General features: G+C 37.2%; 3 protein-coding genes across 3 annotated transcripts in view; 2 read left to right on the top strand and 1 right to left on the bottom strand.

The window, feature by feature from the left end:
* Positions 1–22447, top strand: part of adissp (adipose secreted signaling protein) — a 200473-nt gene that overhangs the window by 62075 nt on the left and 115951 nt on the right. The gene's annotated exons all lie outside the window — the stretch shown is intronic.
* Positions 7107–9442, bottom strand: LOC117386400 (dynactin subunit 6-like). The gene is made up of 7 exons (XM_033983756.2): positions 9363–9442; positions 9110–9174; positions 8914–9019; positions 8741–8826; positions 8032–8079; positions 7812–7954; positions 7107–7414 (listed from the first exon to the last, which is right to left on the bottom strand). Exons 1-7 carry the CDS (start codon positions 9398–9400, stop codon positions 7316–7318), a joined length of 585 nt encoding a protein of 194 aa, XP_033839647.1. The 5' UTR covers positions 9401–9442; the 3' UTR covers positions 7107–7315.
* The window catches only part of LOC117386391 (zeta-sarcoglycan-like), a 70541-nt gene continuing 58382 nt past the window's right edge, over positions 10289–22447 (top strand). The window contains exon 1 of the mRNA XM_033983749.2: positions 10289–10562. Within this exon, the coding sequence (XP_033839640.1) occupies positions 10512–10562 (51 nt within the window). The 5' untranslated portion in view covers positions 10289–10511. The remainder of the gene's footprint in view (positions 10563–22447) is intronic.

Below are 22447 nucleotides of genomic sequence, written 5' to 3'. Positions count from 1 at the left end.
ACAAGGTGGAACAGAACTTTTTGAGCTTTGGAGATGTAAACAGACTAATAATGCAGGGTTACTCAAATGAATGAAACAAAACACAACTCCAGTTTTGCTTTTGAGGAGGTAACAGCATCATGACATGATTTAAAGGTCATAAGAGTCAGTTTCGCATAATATAGGAGCTTTAATAAATATTTGGCTGTACCCATCTCTTTGTCTGTATTGTGCAGTCTATAGCAGCTCTAGTTTGGGCGGGAGCCATAGTGTTCCACTCCCTTGGACTTCTCTGATACAGACTGGCCCTCCTCCTGCCTGCTGCCCTTTGATCTGCCTCTAAGATCACTAATGAGCCATTTGTGGTCAGATTGACCCGCTGTAATTGGCCATGAGAGACCCGGCTCTTTGTTTCAGTTAGTTTAACCTTTCCTGTGGCATCTTCACGACCCCGTATGTTTACATGCACACCAAAAATCTGATCATTGTCTGATTTCTGCAGGTATCGGATTATTAAAAATGTAAATGGTTACATTTGATGTGAGTAACGTGATTTCTTTCTGATTGTTCATGCCAATGCAGCGGGCCGATCCACTGACCCACAGGTTAAAACAAACAAAATGAAAAGAAAATGCTAAAAAAAAAAATACATAAATTGGAAGAGTTTATATAAAATCCATTGTACTTTGTCTCCCAAATGTAAAAATCCATTGATTAACTGACACATACCACCAGATGCTTTAAATGATCCAATTCCTTCTTTCATCTTCTTTTGTTCCTGTCATTGGGATTATTGGGTTATCTGATTATTCTACTCATCTGATTTTTACTGGGTACATGTAAACGCAGCCAGTGACATAAAGTTCACATTAGCTCAACAATAGTGGGGCCTTCAAAGAGAGACTATATCTGTCAGAGGATGCTCTGTTTGTGCTCCATGCTTTTAACTGGCGTCTCTTAACTATCGCCACCATCTTCATGTGTTTTAGTGATGTCATCTGAGCCCATCAGTTCTCCAGTCCATGTAGCTCTCATTACCAAAGCCCTAATTTGGTTTGGTTTTGCTGCATGTATTTGAATTCATCGCTAACTGTGCATTTACTGTGCTGCACCCTATACCTTTTCTGTGTGTTTTTTCTGGTGCAAGGTCTGCGACCTACTTGTCTCCATGGAGAAGTTATTGCTTTGCCTGGAATGTTCCAGATTATGGCATTATACTTATCTAATTCCATCAAAACAGACAGGTCTTGTCATATAGCCAAATTCCAGGTCAGATCTGTGGAGAGATGATTTCACTCATTGTGTAATGCATGTGTTTTACAGGTCCTATGTTATGCAAAATTGACTCTTGTGAGATTTAAGCCATGTTATAATATTGTTTCCTCATCAAAAACATACCCAGATTTGTATTTTGTTTCATTAACACATGTTTGAATAATCCTTCTTGATCTCCAAAGCTCAAAATGCTCTGTTCCACATTGTGATGTCATGAAGCAGTAGTTTTCAAGTTAACAGCTACTTTTATCTTTTATTTAGTAGAGTTTGGCAGGTTCAGGGCTGAAATGGTCCATATGATCATAAAGAAGGTGTATGGAGTTTAAAAACACAGTGGAGCACTTCCTGTATTACCACATGATGACATCACAAGTGTTTTCTGTTGAAGACAAGAACTCAGCCTAAATATGCAACACAACTCCAGGTATGTTGGTGATGAGGAAACAACATTATAACATTGATCAGAAAATATGAGCGTAATATGAGCCCTTCAAGGTATTTTGGAGTAATAAAAGCATCTGTAATTGGATAAATGCAAGATAAATCAATGCAATGCCATGCTGTGGAACATTACAGGCAAAGTAATAACATCCCACTGGAGACAAGCAGGTGATCATGGAGTCTATAATGCAGCTTTGAGCACGAGACAAAACATGGGGTAGTGTGCTGCAGACATTTTGGGGAGTTTTTGTATGTCATGATGGAATCCAATATATTCAACATGCAAACTAGTTTAAAACTGACAACAAAAAAGTAGCCGAGACCCATTTACTTACAAAACAAAGAGATGTAAATGAAGTGCGTTTATTATTCCGTCTATTGATAAGAAAGTTGCAGAAAAACATTTTGAGAAAACGTTATCTCTGAAAGCCTAAAAATGACTGTGTAACTCTTTGTAACACCTTTTTTTTTAAGGTAGGGGGTATGCTTATCTCCGTTGAGGTGCTGTCGCTTTGCCTGGGAATGTTTCACACTATGGCGTTAAACTCATCAAACACGAAAGAGTTGCATAAGGTGAGATAATTTTATAATGAACGCATAGATAGACGGTTATGTTGACAGATAGATATGTTGTATTCTTTAAAGGCCCCATGTGAAGCTGTTATCTTGAAAACTACATGACATCACAAGGTGGAACAGGGCATTTTGAAGTAGAGATGTAGATGGACTAATAATAAAGGATTACTCAGACATGTGTGAATGAATCAAAACACAACTCCAGGTATGTTTTTGAGGAGGTAACAGCATTATAACACGCCCAAACGCTCACAAGAGTCAATTTTGAGTAATATAAGACCTTTAAATTACATATGAAAAAAGAAGACGCTATTCACTAAATACTAAATCATGTCACTACACATTAGCATTACCTCTCCTAATAAGACGACGGTACTTTGCCTCTATCTGTCTCATTCCTCTAATGGAAAAACACTCAAGGCTGTTAGCTCAAGTTCAACCTTTCCAAAGCAGATGCATTTAGATAAACAAACTAGTAAATCTATAGTGATCCTCACATTACCTGCTCGACAAGTGAACTCTTAACTGCATTTCTGACCGGTGAGATAGATGGACTCGGGCTTACCCTCTAGGGCGCAGCTGGGGTCTTGACAAAAATGTATACATACTTCTATCACCGCTGTGTCCTCAGCTATAGACAAAGACGTGAGGTATAGAGAGGCCGAAGTCTGTGTGATTAACTGTACTCTAGCGCTCATGGCTCAGTACATACAGGACAGCTTTAGTGGACAGCACACATGTGAAGTATGTCTCCCAGGTCTGAATTCCCAAATGTTGACACAGGACTTCATAATGGACCTTAAGTGTGTTGAGTGGCTCTGAAATCTCTAAAAGCAGGTGAAAGGGAGGTAAAACAATGAAAAGGTCAATTAAAAGGAGCGCTATGCAACTTCTCTCCGTGGAAATATTACTCTGGCTGGAATGTCTGCGTAATCCCTCAGTGGTCCAGGTACGATCCATAGCGAAAGAAAAATTCAACTGCAAAACTGGATAAAAGTTATATAATAGCGAAGACGTCTTTACTCTTAAAAGTCCTATATTAAGCAAAATTGACTCTTGTGAGGTTTAAGCCATGTTAGAATGTTGTTACCTCATCAAAAACATACCTGGAGTTGTGTTTTGTTTCATTCGCACATGTTTGAGTAACCCTGCATTATTAGGGTGTCTACATCTCCAAAAGTCAAAATGCTCTGTTCCACCTTGTGATGTCATGAAGTAGTAGTTTTTACGTCAGCAGCTACTTTTTTAGCTTTAGGTCTGTAGAAATCAGCAATTCCAGAGCTGAAATTACCCAAATGATTCTAATGAAGGTGTGTGGAGTTTAAAAACACAGTGGAGCACTTCCTGTATTACCACATGATGACATCACAAGGTGGAACGGAGTGTTTTCTGTTTGAGAGAAGAACCCAGCTTAAATTAGCAGGGTTTGTGTGTTACATGTGTGAATGAACCAAAACACAACTCCAGGTATGTTTGTGATGAGGAAACATTATAACATAGATCAGAAAATAGCATAATATGGGCCTTTTTAAACTTTTGTCCAGTTGCCATTTTTAAATTTTTCTTGGCAATGACATAAAAATATTTCCAAGTTACAGATTTACAACAATTGAATAAATGCAACATGAGTTAATGCCGTACTGTGGAGCATTTTGAGATAAGTAATAACACCTTCATGGAGACATACAGGCAGATGACCCACCAAAAATGTTATGCAATGATCGCTCAAAATGTATTCAATTTTAATGCTAATTGTAATGTTAAATCTACAATGCCAAATAATAAAATAAAATGGCTAAACTTTTGATGCCCCAGAACTTCAGATGTGTTGTTTACTTCCTAAAAATATAAATTACCAATTCGATTTGTTTCGCTTTCTAATAAAAAACACAGAAAAAGTGCATTACCTATTTTAAAGTTTACTTTTTCCAGGCCCATAGCCATTTTAGAGCTTTTGCTAACTTCTTGTATGATATGATTCGGTCCATGTTCTGATCAGATGAATAGTTTCTGTATGTAGCAGGATTCACTGCAGTCTATAGGTCACACTGCACTTTTCAAAGGTGGACAGCACTCGGATCCAAAGGTCAGCTGTCACTAAGACTTTATCCTCCAAAAACCAACTGGTGGCCTGCGTGAACATGACCCACCACATTCAAAAACGGCCTGTTGTTATAGTTGCTGCAATAGTAACGCATTTTAAGGCAAGGCATCACCATTAATGATTATTACGGTAATAATAATTGTAGTTTTACACAATATTTCTGTTTGCAAAATCGGATTAAAGATGTAAAAAACAAAACTGTACACTTTAATTAGCATGAAATTTCATAATGTTGTAAGCATAAGTGCATTTATTCAGGCTAATTAAGGTATAGTTGTTATAAAGTGTTACAACTGGTGATTTTCTTCATTTCTTTTTCACGCAAATGCTAAACCGACATATGTGGTCAGCCTGTATTCTCTTCCATATTAAACTCTTCTTCTCCAGACTGCACATTGAATGCATTTGTCTCTATTTACGTTTGGCTATATTGTTGGCTCCATATAGAATTGCCGGCATTATGCACAAGACTAATATTCACTTGGTCTCATAACAATATAAAGGGAAGAGCGATATACAAAAGTCTGAGTAACAAATGAGGCTGAGTTGATAATTCGGTTTCCTGCGGTACAGTAAAGTAGACATAAATAACCGCTGCTAAAAATAGAACAACAGTCCAACTTCCTTTTCAAACTCCTATCATTGCATCCATTCCACACCCCCCTCGCACCACGTTTCAAAAGTCCACACTTGTCCCCCTTGAGGTCTGTCACTCATCACTTTCTTACCACATTCATACGCTCGTACGGCTTGCAATCAAACTAAATATTATAGCTTTTTGATTGTGAAAACTCCTCAAAATGGCACAGATAACAGGAAGCTGAAAACAAAACAAAAACATGAGTAACTTCCTTTTCAAACTCCTATCATTGCATCCATTCTACACCACAATCAAAAGTCCATTCTTATCCCCCATGAGGTCTTCGTCAGTCATCGCTTTCGTGCAACTGTGCCGGACATAGCCCCTTCGCCTGTCAAATTAAAGTAAACGGAAAAATGGCAACACCCAAAAATAAAAATGTGATAAACAAATGAGGGGCTTGACCTCACCCTTGCTGCACCACCATGTTGAAATAATTAGCCCCCCCGGTTGACGTGGACTCCTGATGGGACTAAACCATGACATGTTCAAACGAGCATTGGCAGTGCGGACGCCAGCTGTGCGCCTCCAACAGGGATCTGCTCAAGTGTGGATAGGCCTGTCTGAGGAGCGAAGTGGCACAGTTTTGTAATACTATGACCTATATATATGGTATTTTTGATTACATGAATTGCACAATAAGTCAGTTATATAACGGTTTTGTAAAATTATGTAGTTGCAGTTAGATTTGTTGTTGTTTCAGTGATAGGAGTGTATATTTTGAAGGAGCTTTAAGGAGTCGTAACAATGGAGATAACTGAACGGTAATGGTAAATGGTCACGTTTTTATATAGCACTTTTCCACCTTCAAGCCACTCAAAATGCTTTACATCAAGGAAACACTCACCTGTTCACACACACATTCGTACCTCAGTGTACGCAGACACTGAGAGTAAGGTGGGTTAAGTGTCTTGCCCAAGGACACAATGATGTAGATGTCAAGAGTGGGATTTGAACCAACAACCTTCAGATGAGTGGACAAACACAACCAACTGAGCAACTGAACTATGAACTGCTAAACTAATACAAGAATTTCCGAAGATATTTTATTTAAGCTATAGGATTAGCTGGTTTTAAACATAATATGTTATGTTATGTAATTATGTTATGTTCCACAGTATGGCACTCAACTTTTCTATACTTAATTCAATAACAAATTACACACAAATTGCACAGACATATCTTGAAAAGCATGCATTCTTACTTTTTGTATTCTGTGTTGATTTAAATTCACATTCAAACCCGATTAAGCCGTAGCTCTACTATAAAAGCGGTTTGATTTGAGTGTGTGTAGCAGACATGAATGGGGCAGAGGGCATTGTTAAGGCTTATTGAAGTTCAGAGGGAGAAATGTAAAAGGAAACCACACCCGCACTGGTTACATTAAACCAGGCTCCATGGGATTACCCAGTTACCCCTGGCACCAATTTGGCAAAGTCTGATGGGACAGCCTGGTACAAGCAAATCAGCACCACGCCCAAAGCCCTACTTTTAGGAAACACTTGTGCAGTAAACAGGATGTGCAACTGTCTTAATCTTTTCCTGTGTACTCAAATTAGATGTATGTGGGTCATTTATTTCTTTTAGATGTGTCTAATAAATAAAATCAGTGGGCACGTTTATTTATAACAATATGGTTTAACAATATATTTTTCAGCTGCAAAATTCAATAGCACCTTCTAGTGGCTGAAAACATGAACTTCAGGTTGTCAGGCATTTTTCAGATTGGGTTAAAAGTTGCACTATGTAACTTTTTTTGGTGAGAAGAATGCTACGTGCTGTCTCCATAGATATCCTGTTGCGATACCTGGAATGTTCCACAGTGTAACATTATTTAATTACAAGTGATTTATTATTTAAAAACAATACTTGAATAACATGCGTTCTTACTTTTAGCAGTGTTGCCTTTCCAGAGATCTGACCTGTAATTTAGCCTGTTGGCATCACCTGCTTGTTTTAATCAAGATAATCAAATGCAATACTGTGAAACATTCTAGGCAAAGCAGTAACGTGTAATTTCAAACTGTTTTAATCTTAAAAAACATACAAAACTGCTTGAATTGAATACTTTATTGGAATGTGTCTCCTATCAACTGCATTGCGTGGAGTTATAAATATAGATAAATATTGCTACCAAATGGAACATGTACAACTCATGTCAAACATTTTGTCAGAAACAGCCACAGAAAAGAATGTGCAAGATATATAGTGATGACTAACAATAAAAATAAAATGTGAAAAGTACATTGTTTTTATATAATGTCTTGTGCAGTTGTCAGATTATACTATTTTTATACCAATTAGCTTCTCATTGGAGCCCCAGTGCCTTTAACTGTTTTCTTCAAATGGTGATAATTGGGCAGAATTTTCATGAGGAAATCAAGTTGCAGAGTTTGAGGCTGAAAAAGAGAACGGAATCTTACTCAGTTACTCAGTTTCACTTTATAATACTTATAAGAACATACCTTAACTACCATAAATAATGCAAGAAATACTAAATAAGGCTTAATTAAGGGGTTAGTATTAGGATTTAGGGTTATTTACTAAGCACAGACACTGGGGGCAAGGTAGCTGTAGTGTTTTGCCCAAGGACACAATGCCAGCATTCATCTGTGGGAGCTGGAATCGAACCACCAACCATCCAAAAACACTACCAACTGAGCTACTGTCGCCCACATCATTATGAATTAAGTTTTTCTTTATGCTATATTAGGGCTAAAGTGGAGTAGCTATTATAAAATATTACCTGTTCATCTTATTGGAAAAGAAAAAAAAAAAGGGGAAAATATGACTAACCTGGGGCCTCTCGCTCTGAACACGTCTGATGCATTTCGACCCGTAGACCACAGTGTTTTCAGGCACTACCTCACATGTGTTGATCTGGCAGCATGCGCCAATGATGCAGCCACTGGTCAGAATCACATTTCTGCCGATCTCAGCTGTAAATAAAAACAAAGTCAGAGGAAAACTACTGGACATAAAGGGGTTAACTGAAGTATGTAGAAGTAGAAATTACCTTTAGACTCAATGACATTGTTATCCCCAATATTCAAAGATCTAGAGACTGTGGATGGATTGTTAAGGGTTTGAACAAATGCATCTTTACAATAAGCAGCCTACTCTGTGAACATCATTATTCAGGCTCATGTATTGGACCTGGGGGGACATTTATTGTATTTTACTGCTAATATTAATGACGAACTGTAATGTGTGTTCATCTGCCTAGGGACTGCAAATGGAAAGTAGCAATAGCTAAATCAGGTACAAATCATCTTTTCTTTTGTAAGATTAATGAATTTGTACATGGTCCCTGACAAATAAAGAATAAAGAAAGAATGTTAATTTGAGAACATGAAATAGGTAGGAGCAGTAGTAAGTAGTAGCAGAAGGCCTAATTGTAGTGGTAGTAGTAGTAGTAATAGTACTATGGCTAGTATGAATTGAAATATCTAGTTGACAATAAATTAATAAATTAAAAACAAACAATTAAATTAATTACTGACACATTAAGTATGAAATGTTATTAATAAATGGCATGTTATTCAGAGCAGTTAAGTCTTTCTTTGATGACGGGCCATAAACTTGTATTAGGAGACTTATTTGGAAACTGCATGAGTCGTAAGCGCCCTCTGGTGGACAACACAAGAATTACAAGTGTTTTTACAAAATGTAATTATTAAATAGCCTAAATAATATACAAAATAACATGGTTTGTAAAAGGATACCGCATCCAACTTCAAACACATTGTTGGTTCCAATTATCATCGTTTTTGGTTCAAGTCCTGCGTCTGGCATGATATTTTCTGGATAACTGCGTGTAAAAATATGAATGAACATGTGATTGAAAAACAAGGGCGCATAGAATATCAGCCATGGTGGAGATGTGTATGGACACTACCTGTTAATAATAAGAGCCTGCTCCTCTATTAGATTCCCCTCTCCAATGACGATAGGCCCGGATTCTGCAATGATCCTGGCTTTGGGATGGACTACTGTTCTCGCACCTGCTCAGATGTTAACGCATGATTTAGAATGGAAAATATGTATGCAATTTTTACAGTTTATAAAAAAATAAATAAAAATAAAATCCTCACCAATGGTCACGTCTCCTTTTATTTCGCTCTCTACGCAAACCACCGCACCAGCTGAGATTTTGGCACTAGGAGAAAGCAGAATAAGCATTTAAAAGCATAAAAGAACCAACACAAATATCAGATTTATCGTGGAGCCCAAATCCAAATCTTAAATTATGAATAACCCTGATGGTCAAGATCTAAACCTGGTGCTTTATTTCCATCTGATAAGCTATGATTCAACTAGGCTATAAGAAAAGAAACGTTTACCGACCTTTTCGGTGCCATATTTTGCTTGCTGGCGTCTGACATCTTAAATAAAAGGAAGATGATTTGTCGATAATTGACTATTTTTCCCTGGTCCTCCTCAGAGCGCAGAGATTTGGATGAAAAGATACAAAGGTGTTTGGCGCCATCTTGTGGATACGAGTGAGCATGAGTGGCATATGTGAGTAAGTATTAGGTTAGGCTATTCTTTTAATTTTTCAAGTAAAAGCCAATCAGCCACAAAAAAGTTATAGACTACCTCTCAAAATTAAACAGGAGTGTGTCATTTTTATAGCCGTGCTTGGTGTGATTAAGTAGACTGTCATGTTTCCGCAGATCCTGCAGGGGGAGACAATAGCCTCCTGATCAGAATAAACCTCATAAAACCGTCCGTTATTTGGGCCTATCAATAATGATTTGTGTTAATAATTAGGCTGCTTAGGCAAGAATTAAATGAGTAACGATGGTGTTTCAATATAAGCAATAAAAAAGTTATTATTATTATTATTATTATTATTATTATTATTATTATTATTATTATTATTATTATGACTTTTTTTTAATTTAGTTTTCATTTATTTACTTTTTGCCAAGTGTCCCGAGTTTACCACGATCAATGCGAAAGCTAAATGCAAAAAAAATAAAATAATAATAATGTACGCAAACCTCTAGACAAATACATGTAAAACACTATCTTCAACTACTTCTACTTAATAGCCAGAATCTAGGAGGTTCACTAATATGGCTTACTTATTTTTCATTGGGAACTGTAAGTAAACCTGTTCGTGGCATCATTTCAACACACACAAAACAAGAAACAAACAATATACATGTACAGAGGCTCAGCTGCAAGTGTACGGGCTACCACTTGGTTTTATTTTGAAAAATGATTCGAAACCGGAAGTGCAGTGCGCGTGGTCGTCTGCGCTGGACACTCCTGGAGCGGTGAGGGCTTCAGTCGCATCTTGGACGCACAACGAGCGGCAGAGCGAGCACCAGAGCCTCCTGCAATTCAGCTACACTTTATCCACAATATACATCCACAGCACTCACACTAAAACAACTCAACTCTCTTATTTTTCATGGATCCGGGGGTGCCGAGCAGTTTTTGGGCGAATCTAAAAGATGTAATCAACTTCGTGGAAATATGTGACAAATGAGAAGTAACATGGAGCAGTCGGCCACTCTGGACATCGAAACGCTCAAGGTGAGTTTTTGAAATAAGAAAAAGTCCAAAAAATAGCTGTATTATGTTCAACTAAAAGTCCTTATTTAGATTAAAGGTGCACTATGTAACTTTCTGGCTGTCTCTTTGAAGATGCTGCACTTGCTTTGCCTGGAATGTTCCACAGTATGGCATTAAATGTAGCCTATCTATGTTATGTGCAAAGAGAAGGATTTGCTCTGCTCAAAAAAACAGGCTGTTGAAAGACATTCTTACAGAGAGCGGGGTCACCTCTCCATTGATCTGACTTGCATTCTTTATTCCTTATTTTGGATGCCCATTTTGGATCCCACAGCACTAATTATTGGGGTCCTTGGGGTCTACATAAAACACATAGGCATAACACAGACATTTCGCTGTTCATTTCACATATATTGGTTACATTTTGTTTGTAAAATATTGCTTTACATGCAAACTTTGTTATTTTCACATTATATAATTGTTCTTCGCTTTAATTACATACAAATTGAAGAATTTCACAAGACTGTCTCCTGATGATATATTTTAACAATCATGAATTATATTCTCTTTGTTAAGTGTAATTTGTTTTAATTTCTTTTTTAGAAGTACCTCTTTTCTGTAATAAATATAGAGGCAGATAAGCAGATTTCTTTTTCTTTATTAGTTGTAGGCAAAGGCAGGGAGACTGACTGTCGGGTCTGGTACCCATGCCGATCTTTAGAAAGTGTCTCTTTAGAAAGACAAACTGAACCAGTTAGCAGCTGATTCTCTGTTTTACTGTCAGCCTGGATAGTCTGCTGTTCATTGTAACTTGTAACTTGCCTGGTGTCACTGCTTGTCTCCATAGCTTACTACAGAACATTCTTGGTGAAATAATCATATTTCCATAGAGATAAGCAAGTCATGGACCCTGCACCAGAAAAGTTACAGTGCTCTTTTAAACCCACCGTGTGGAAAACCTGTAAGGGCTACTTTCGACTCAATCAAAATGGCAAATTGAAAATGAAATGCAACTGGTGTGCAATCGACCCATGCCACTAAACTTGCATGGATGTGAACTGTCACCTTCGGTTTTCAGGCTGAATAATGTATAGCCTGTTTTTCACCCGCTGAACAGAATGGCTCAGGGCAACATCCTATATTCTTTTTTTTTTTTTTTTTTTACGTATCTCTCCCTTGCACTATTGCTCATACTCTGTGCGTTCACCTATTCAACAATCACGGTAATAATGTGACAGCATATGAATATTCTGCGCACATGGCCTCTCATTATCATTCCGGTCCAGCGCGGGAGCCGGTAACCCTTGGGTACAGTGGATCTGCAGTCAGCGCTGTGGTGTCAGGAGAGGTATTCAGTGGCCTGCCTCTCACACGCACAGAACATCAAACAAAGAGTCACTTATACCACCCCGTCCCTTGACCTTCCATTATAGTGACAAATTGACGAGCTGGGCGCACTAACTTTTCCTACTGGTGGAGTGCGCCACCTTCTTCTCTCCATGGAGATGATTTAGCTTTTCCTGGAATTTTCCACAGAATATTATTAACCTTATATATCGTGTTTCATTTCACAGGTGGTTTTATTATTCAGAAATATTTGAAAAACATGCATTGTAACTGAAGGCAGGGTCCTTTTTCCACAGATACGACCTGTAACTTGGCTTGGTGGCTTCACCTTCTTGTCTCCATAAAGATGTTGTTGCTTTGCCTGTAGTATTCCACAGTATGGCATTAAACATCAACAACATCTATCTCCATGGAGACCAGAAGGTAAAGTTACAGTTGAAACGTCCTGCACCTGGTTATTTCCATTGCTGTGTTATTGATTTGCCGATTCATGACGTTAAACTTATCTATGTTACATTTATACAGTCACAGTTGTTTTCATTGTGAGTGGGCTAGGGCTTGCCTCTCCAGAGATCTGACCGGGGAGCTTGGCCTAGTGGGGTCACATGCTTATGTATATAGAGCTAGATACTTAGAATACATCAGGCAAAGCAATACCATCCCCATGGAGGCAACTAGGTGGCAGACCCTCAACCAGAAAAGTTGCATATTGTCGTTTTAAATGAGCAAAATTGAAAAGGTATATTCAGATTTGTTTGAGAAATACGGATTAATTCTCACTATCACCTTGAACACTTGTCTAATTGTATTCAGTACTGTTTTTAAACTGCAGTTTACTCTGCATTAGCGCATTTGCAAAGAGCCACATCCTCAAAGGACTCCTACAAAAGTCAACACTAAACAGAAAAAAAAAAAAAACTAGATGATGAGTGCCCAATGAGCTTGCATTTTACATGTGTCACTGAAAAAAACAAATCTGATTGGACCGTACTGTCTGAGTCTGGCTCGAGGCACGACAGAGGGAGGGGTGACCAGACTTGATATCTCTCTCTATAAAAAAAATACTGAGCGATATCATTCCGGACTTGGCAGGCAAAGCGTCTGTCAACTTGTATTAGAAGTTTATCATCTTCCTCTGCTGTCATCAACAACAAGAGGGAGACAATAAACATGAACAAAGCTAACCTTAAAATGGTGCAAAGGTCAGGGTCTTAGGGCTTCATATAGCAAAACGTTATGAGGAGGTACTATCGAAACTCTTTGTGAAAACTCCTTCAAACAAGTTGTGTGATGTCGAGACGCCTTTGATTGAGCAGCTGCGACCTTTCGGTTGCGTCGGCCACATTGGAGGTCTTTGATCCTTCCCAGTGTTGATGTACAGTAGGGGTTACCTTGTAGTTTGAGCTGATGGGGGAATATGTGTTATCCATCCTCACAGAAAGGGCAAAGCACAAGGCACAAGATGAATCCATTGACAAGCTCCGGCCTCTGCTATTGTTGCTCCAGTGCTCATGATTGAGCCACAGAAATTGAATTTCACATCTAAGTGTTGGGCTATTGACAGCCGCGCTCAAGCTTGATTTTCACATCAACAAAATGTGAAATGCTCACGTCAATATAATTGTCTTGCCAAGGTTTGCGTTCAGCCTCTGTTGAATGAGTGCTTTAATGGAGAATGTTTGGCACATCATTTTTATAGTATTGAAAATAATTCTCGCCACTTATTAACTTATATTCTGCTTATACCAATTAGAGGTTTTGTGTATAGCTGAGCCTATAGATGATATGACAAAAAAGTCTGAATGTTTTATTTTATTTTGTCCTGTTAAAATAAATTAAAATGACTATCAATATTAATTTCCTAAACATTAACAATGCAGACTTTTCATCAGTTTTAATACTAAATATAGTAAATATTTTTTCATCCAAAATATGATCTCTGCACCAAACCACATGCTTTTAATGACAGGATTGGCTGCAAACATTCTTCACAATGGCAATATAATACCAAAAAATAGTAAATACCAACTCAATAGTATATTCATTCATTCAGTATATAGATATTCATTGTCTACTATTTATTTTGTTGTGTTCTAGTTTCATGCAGTATACGTCTTTTTGTTAAGGACACTATGCTCTGTTGTAGAAACTATTGATACAGCTTTGACTCAGAGGTGCACAGTACTTGTTCATAACCTGAGGTCCCCTTTACATTATATTTCTCTTCACCATACGTGCTGTTTAGTTTGTTTGTAGATGTTTCGCCATATAACAGATTTTACATGATCGGCTGAGGTACCGAACTTAAATTTGTTTTCCAATCCCCCATAGAGTAAAAGTACTTTGCGACAAATTGAGACAGCTGCACACTAATATCATGCCATCTAATAACTAATAAGTATTTTATCGATTGCACAAAGAAAAAAGGTGTAAATGTCTTGAATTTAACTTTACTGACTTTCACTATCTTAAAAATGTGGCGGAGTTTGGGCGTGATGGTATAGCTAACAACAATTAGCATTCTACTGCACACTTCCTGATTATCAAACAGTAAAACCCTTTATAATTCGATGCAAACTGCACGCAGTGGACATATTTTGACCTCAAGAACTGCGTATGCAATATCTGTACTGGAGCAAGACAAATTTACTCAAATACATGTGAGAAAATCAAGTACAGGGCCGTTTAGTATTGTTCAGGAAGACAGGGCAAAATGGGAAGCAACACGCCTACTATATGTATTTCTTGCACACAGAGGACCATAGTTGCTTAAAAATATATACACCAGAGCAGCTGCACAATGGAATCCTGTTTTAAATAGAATTTTGTTCCAAAGAGAATAAAATGGAAGTTAGCAATGCCATCTCAAGGTAAAGAAGTAGGTCACTGCAATGCAAACTTTTCTGTTAAAGTTAGTCATCACCTCACCAACACTGGGGTTTAGCAGCGATTTTGTGCACCATTTAGCTAGCGGAAAGGATAGATGCTTACTGTATACGGCCATTATAGCGGTAGTGTTTTCTTACCTCCAGCTGAGAGGGCCTCGTGGGACTCCATTGGCAGCACTGAGCTAAAGCCTGTTAGCGCATTTTCTGATTAACATTATGGAGAATTAATATCTTCTGATTTTATCTCATTAGGCCCTTGTGGGTAGATGCAGAGCAGTGGCAGCCCATTGCAGCTGTTAGATGAGAGTCCGTGTAGAATATCGGTCTAACACTAATTGATGAAGATGAGAAAGCGAGAAGGGACTGCTGGGTAATTGGTGGCTCGGGGTATGTACTGTAGTGTGCCATCGAAATAGTGGCTAAAAACCGCAATGTGGGAGAACAGTAGGACTGCAAGATTAATCGCAATCAAACCAAAGTCGCAGTTTGGGTGGATGCAATTAGGAAAGTAGTACGATAATTTGCTGCAAAACAATTGAATAACCTGTCTTATTCTGCATTAAAAAAAAAAAAAGTGTGATTCTTGCGTTAGCCTGTCAGTTCATATTTCAGTCTTTTTGTCAATTCTTCTGGATGCGTTTAAAATGAAAAATGAGAAATTTTAATAGAATCATATTATTAAAAGCCCTGTACCTGATTTTTTCCCTATATCTGAGCAAAATGTGACTTTCCCCAGTACAAATATATTGTAAAAGGTCAACGTACGTCCATTGGTGTGTGCTTCTAATTAGCAGATGTTTTATTGAACCTTAATCAGGAAGTGCACGTGAGCATGCTAGTTGTTATTAGCTGAAATGGCAAAACTCCACTCTGGTCTCTGACAGTTGTGAGAAGCGCTCACGGCAAATAATTAAAATGCTCGGAATGCGTAAGGTAAATGATGAATAACTTTGGATGACTGCAAATCGTTTAAAATGAAAGAAAAATATTTTAGTCCTGTCTGGAAATTATAAATATGAATGTACGTTGTATCACATCTAAATTAGACTACATTAAAGTTTGGGCAAATCAAACAGATCCAGACATATTTGTATTTTCTGAAACCTGGCTATTAAATAAAACGAGAGAGAAGGAAATCAATATTGAAAGTTAGAAAGTTTTTCAGTGTGACAGGTAATCTAAAGGAGGTAGTGTTGCCATTTATGTTAAAAATCACCAATCTATGGACCTTCTATTCTCCTGCTCAAAACCTAAATGTTTTTGAATATCTGTCTCTGTCTGTTTTGTAAATGATCATGATAAAAATGGCTATTGCAACATCAGCACTCAAAAATGCTCTTAATGATGTATTCACGGTGCTTTCTAAACTGGAAAATTATGTGGTCTTAATAATGGCCGATATAAATATTAACTGCCTGGAGAAAGAGTCTGAAACTTTGAAAGATCTATGCAATGGCCTGAAGCTCACACAACTTATTACTATTCTGACTAGACCTGACCCTAGAAATTGAAATAAAAGCACACTCATTGATATAATCTTAACAAACAAACCCCATAATTATAAGCCACAGTGTTTCCCCATTGAATTTTAACGACCACTGTCCAACTGAGTGTATTTGAAAAAGTTACAAAGACACATCTGTGTGTAAAGGTGAGAACATTGTAGAAGATTTCAGTGAGCCTTACATTTTTTGTATTAATACATTTAATGAAATTAGAGACCAACATGCTCCTAAAAGAAAAAATCTGATGAAAAATTCTAACATTCCTTGGTTCAAATTGCAAAGTTTAATTAGAGAAAGAAATGCTGCCTGGAAAACTGCACACTCAACTAGGTCAGATTGGGATTGGGTATTTTTTTCATTTAAAAAGAAATAGTTAGTTGATTGTGTAGCTCTGTTTATTGATTTAACTAAAGCTTTTGATTCAGTAGATTATAAAATCCTCTTGAAGCCTGAAGCATATTCGATTTTACAATGCTACATGTAATTGGTTCCCAAATGATCTTTCAAATTGATCCCAGGCATTAATCCTTTTTTTTTTTTTTTTTTTTTTTTTTTTTTGTACTTTAAGCAATGGAGTGCCTCAAGGCTCAATTTTGGGCCCACTACATTTTATTATATTTATTAATTCAGTTGTTTGCAATTTAAGAGAAAGCCTCATACATTTATATGCAGATGATGCTGTTTTATATATCTATATCTCTCTCTATATATATCTATCTATCTATCTATATATATATATATATATATATATATATCTATCTATATCATATATATATATATATATATATATATATATATATATATATATATATATATATATATATATATATATATATATATAAAGTGCTCCCTTTGATCATCTATAGATATATTTTTGTCATTTTGGCTTGACAAAAAAGTATACTTTAAAATACATACCCTGGAATTATGTAACTTCAAAATTATTACAGAAACAAATCTTGTATCCAAAAGAATTACAAAAAAGAAACTGTTCCAGCAACTTTTCTTTCTGAACTAGATTTTGGAGATATAATCTACATGCAGACTTCAGCCTCTACTTTGAAACCTTTAGACACACTCTTTCACTCAGCCCTTTGTTTCTTAACAGGCGATGAATTTAAAACCCATCACTGTACACTCTATGAAAAAGTAGGTTGTCCATCGCTATCTGTCAGAAGAGAGCAACACTTTATAAAATGTATTTATAAGGGAGTACTTGATAGACTGCCTGAATATCTCACTTGCTTGTTGAACTACAGGAACGTTTGATACAAGATCTCATGATTGTCTATATCTAAAAACTGGCTGGATTAAACCTGAAATGGGAAAGATAAATTGGTGCCACTAATGCATTTTGATAATCTGGTGATAAACATTTATAATCACACCTGCGCCTGTTTTTAATGTTTTAAATGGTCCCATGTAGTTATTTGTTTTGTTTTTGTTTGTATTGTTCTATATTTTAACAGGGTGCTCATGAAAAATACACTCTGAGTACTCTCATTGGGCTCCCCCTGTAGATAAAGATAAATAAAAATACAAATAAATGTCAGGTACGGCGCCATTAAAACATCAATCATTAAGCTCCAATGATTGGTTACTTGGAGTATGTTGTGTACTGTGGCTCTAAATAATGGCTTTTTCCCCAAAGTAAAAAAACACAAATTGACAGATCAGATCTTAAAAGGGACTCGAGTCAACTAAACTAATATAGATTTAGTGTGTGATAAGTCTATAAGGGCCCGTTGGCTGCTGCCCAAACACATTTTTGTAGAGTGCCCAAGCGAAACCACTGACTGTGTAGGTGTCAGTGAGCCAATAATAGAAAGTGCATGTAATCACGACCTATGCAGTGTGTTTTCTTTGGGTGAATATAGGTTTCAGGACAACTTGGAACCATCTGTAATCATTATATGTTGTAAGAGCACTATAAAGAGGATTGGAATGGTTGATGCACAAATGAATATGAGCCACTTAATATGCGTGTGTGAGTGTGTCTCAATGCACAATAAGTCACAGAGAAATGCATTATAATGAAACAAAAGTTCACAGATTTTGGGTGTGGTAAAGTAATTAAATTTTTTTACAACTAAAGGTTAACAATACCTTCAGACCATCTTAACAATATAATACCAGAAACAGATTTTTTTCCTATTATTTCTGCTTAAAGGTGCACTAAGTAACCTTTCTGGTGGGAGGTTCACTACCAGCTTGTCTGTGTAAACATGTTAATGCTTTGTTTGGAATATTCCACAGTATGACATTAAACATGTCTTGCATTTACACGTGTTGTTATTGCTTTAAATTTACTTTGAAAACCATACATTCTTACTATGAGTGTGTTTGCCTTCATCGAAAGAGACACGTTTAATGCCATACAGTGTAATATTGCAGGTGCTGTACCTTCCACCAGAAAAGTTGCATTGTGCACCTAAAATATTTGGTCAATATTTGGTTTGCTTAACTTTATGCAGTGCGTTATGCAAAAAAAATCTATTGCTCTGACATTTGTAATGATATGTGCATTTTAAGTTGAACTTGATTAAGGTCAAGGACTTGATTCGTTGCTGTACGGCATACAATACTTGGCACTACGTTGTATTGAGCGTATTATAAATTGGTTGTAAACTTTTTCACAGCGAGTCAAGCTTACTCTACAAATATAGATGTTTTTGTAACGTACCTTAGACAGCCGATTACTGTGTAGGTGTGAAGGGTCTAAATATGGAAAGTGCATGTAATCTTGTGTTGTAGTAGGAGTAAATGTGATTGTAGGCTGGAGTAGTTTTCAGACCAGCGTGTTGGAGGTAGTGACATTTGCCTTGCTCCTACACAAACACTCCAAAACATGAGTATTTCATAAGACAGGTCTGATTACCAAGCTCAAACAAGAGTGCCTGGACCAGGATTAAAAGGCATCAACAATGAATTGAACTAGATTTCCACCTCAAACACAGAATATACACTGTTCCTCTTCCGTTTGAGCTTCGTTTGTTGTTTACTTTGATTAAAATTTAAAGAAAGTTTGGTAAGAAATAGAACAGGGCTGCACAATTAAACTTAACTGAATCAAAGACGCAATTATCAAATCGCAAGCGTTGCAATTATTCAGGTAGTGGAACGTCGTCTGCAAAGAAACAATATCCAATCTTTTTATTGAAAAGATTTGTATCTATAATTTAGACAACAGACATTCTTGTATTAGTTTATCAGTTCATACTTCAGTATTGTTTTGAATGTAATGCTCATGGAAGTTTTTGAACCAGATTGTACTTTGTAAACAAACTTGCAAATCCACTCCCAATCGCAACACTTGTCAGCCCTAGAACAAAATGTTACCATAAAGACAAAGACATATACAATGACAGACCCCATCACGAGTTTAAAGCAACATCTGTGGTTTCATTTCTCAGAATTTGTGAAAAATTGGGAATAGCTTCTTGATAGTGATAGTGGTGCTGAATGCTAAAAATACATTGAAAGAAAAATAGTGACTAGGAATAGTAATAATCTTTGTGATCATCCAAACAGTTTTCAGACTTTATAGGACTCCATGGGAAATCTAAAATTTTCTAATTGTAGTTAGGGGCATTGAAAAGTGAATGGACTGTAAAACTAAACACAAGTGCAGAAATATAACTTTTGAGCCTAACTCTAGGTATGCCTTAAGCTTCTTTTGTTTTTGCAACCTTTCAAAGTGTTTGTTTTATTATAAATTACATTAGAAAGTACATGTAATCATAGCTTGTAGGAGTAAATGTGTTGTAGGCTGTTTTAGGCTAGTCGTTTTCAGACCATCACATTTCACATTTGCCTCGCTCCTATGTTAAAAATATGAGTCAGTATTTGTTTCTTCATATTGATCAATCAGAAACGTAAACAAAATGAACAAAAACAAGACTCACTTTTAATCTGTGCAACCTCCAAGAATAACCTCCAAGAAAGTCAACTTCCTACCTCCCAAAGTTAGAACTCTGCAAACCACATACTTTTACTGACAGAAGATTGGCTGTAGTTCTCTCGATTAAAGTCACCCAAGCAAATAATTGACGATTAGACATGACTGAATCTCAATCTTGATTAAAATTTGATTAATTTCCCAGCCCTCGTTGTAAGACTTTCTGAACTTTTACTTTGAGTAGCCTTTTTCTTGCCTAACAAACTTACAAACATACCAACGCTTGAACAAAGTAGAAATAAAAGGCGACAGAAACAAACTATATAAAAGACTGTTTTTGTTGTGGTGAAATATGTGCTTTGTAACCACCAGTGAGTGCTGCACAAGTGAAAGTGGCCTGTGATTTGTCCACCTGCTCCACCTTTGCCATTTTTAAACAACACATCGACAAAGCGTCACATACAATGCACTCGTCCATCCGGCCCCGCTCCCTCCTCCAGGCTAATATATGCATTAAAAAGTCTGCAAAGAAATCACAGCATCCATTGGAAACAGTGGGTTGCCATAGAAATTACAAGTGCTGACGTTTCCCTTGGCAACAGTGAATTTAAAATAGACTTAAATCTGTGTCCAGATCGGGCATCGCTTTCGGCAAAAGTCAGTTTTAGGACACTATATGTATTGACTGGTGTATTAATGTTACCTGGACAAAGTTTGAGTGGATTTGTTGCTATCTGGACTGTTGAATATATAGAGTGCTGTGGCTCAAACCAGTCCAAAAATTTGACCTTCTCTTGCAATGTTTACTACTTTCCACATAATAGATGCATACGTAAGTCATGAAATGTATGAAGCAAAGAATTATGGACAAAGAATGTCCATAATGTATTTTAGCAAAATTTGTCTTGGTCCAGTGCAGATTGTACAAGCGGCTCTTGAGGTCAAAATAAGTACACTGTTATAAAGCGTTTTATTGGGAATAATTGGGAAGTGTGTGTTAGCATGCTAGTTGTTGTTAGCTTTACCATGACTGCAAAACTTCCCTCTGGTCTTTGCAAGTTGTGAAATGAGCTTATTAACACAAATCGTAGTGACAAATACCGTATTTTACGCACTATAAGGCGCATCGGAATATAAGGCGCACCTTCAATGAATGGCCTATTTTAAAACAAATTTCATATATAGGGCGCACCGCATTATAAGGCGCATAGGATATAAACTACTGTAGTAGCTGGGGTTGTGTTACGCAACCACGGGATAGAGCTGCGCTGAAGGGAATGTCAACAAAACAGTCAGATAAGTCAGTCAAACTCACAAAACAAGTTAATGCATTCACAATATAGTAACTCTCGAAATAGTGCAACGTAATAACAATAACTCAACGTTGTTCAAACGTTAATGTCCATATTCACAATATCTCCCAGCCTTGTTTAGTTGTAAACACGTGAAAGAAACACGTAAAGCTCACTTTTTCAGTTCATTCCTCATTCACGAATCCGTCGAGTTCTTCCTCTTCAGTGTCTGAGTTGAACAGAATGAGTTCATTCAAAGTGCCCGATTCCGTCTCGTCAAAATCGCCATTATCCGTGTCAATGCTGTTGTCTAACAGTTCAGTGACATTTCCTCCCTCCATGAAACTCGGACCACAGTTGAGACTGATATATCAGCCCAGGCATCCGCGATCCATTGGCAGATTGTGGCGTGTGTCGCCCTGCGCTGTCTCCCCGTCTCCCCGTTATCCCTATAGCGTCGGATCCTATCGTCGCAGATAGAGCGGGTTGCGGACTTTCCAGCAGCGTAACTCTGCGCCCAGTCGTGCTCTCATGTAAATTCAAACGGCGTTTCAAAGCGGAGACACGGGGCTATCTAAATATTTTACCGTCATTACGGTAATCTGCCTCTGTTGTCCTGAAGGTGACGAATGAGAGCGCGGGGGCTGCGGGGATTTTCACTCATTTATTCGACGCGTAAAAGAAAAAATACGGATGGATGTGTAAAATAGAAGTAGTTGTGTGAAAAAATGCAGCAAATGCTGATACTTCGTTTAACATGATTTTTATGGCTAAAAAATAATAAAGGTCTAGGTCTAGGTGAGCTATACTGGCCCATAGTGTGCTCAGTCCTTAAAGGGTTATTACCCTTTAAGGACTTGTATTAAATACAAAAGTATGTCCAAACTTTTGACTGGTAGTGTATTATCATTGCAAATTTCCTAACAAGCATTGTGATTGCAATTAGTTTTGCGATTTATATTTTAATAACAGAATT

Source organism: Periophthalmus magnuspinnatus, chromosome 18, assembly GCF_009829125.3.
Source record: "Periophthalmus magnuspinnatus isolate fPerMag1 chromosome 18, fPerMag1.2.pri, whole genome shotgun sequence".
Classification (NCBI taxonomy): domain Eukaryota; kingdom Metazoa; phylum Chordata; class Actinopteri; order Gobiiformes; family Gobiidae; genus Periophthalmus; species Periophthalmus magnuspinnatus.
This window is presented reverse-complemented; position numbering and strand designations above follow the sequence as displayed.

What these genes read in the sequence shown, in the direction of transcription:
- LOC117386400 (XM_033983756.2), bottom strand. Translation starts at nt 9,400, where the DNA reads ATGTCAGACGCCAGCAAGCAAAATATGGCACCGAAAAG. An exon ending in CAAAATATGGCACCGAAAAG is followed by an intron (nt 9,175 to 9,362) that starts GTCGGTAAACGT and finishes GCTTTCTCCTAG; the next exon opens with TGCCAAAATCTCAGCTGGTG. An exon ending in CAGGCTCTTATTATTAACAG is followed by an intron (nt 8,827 to 8,913) that starts GTAGTGTCCATA and finishes TTTTACACGCAG; the next exon opens with TTATCCAGAAAATATCATGC.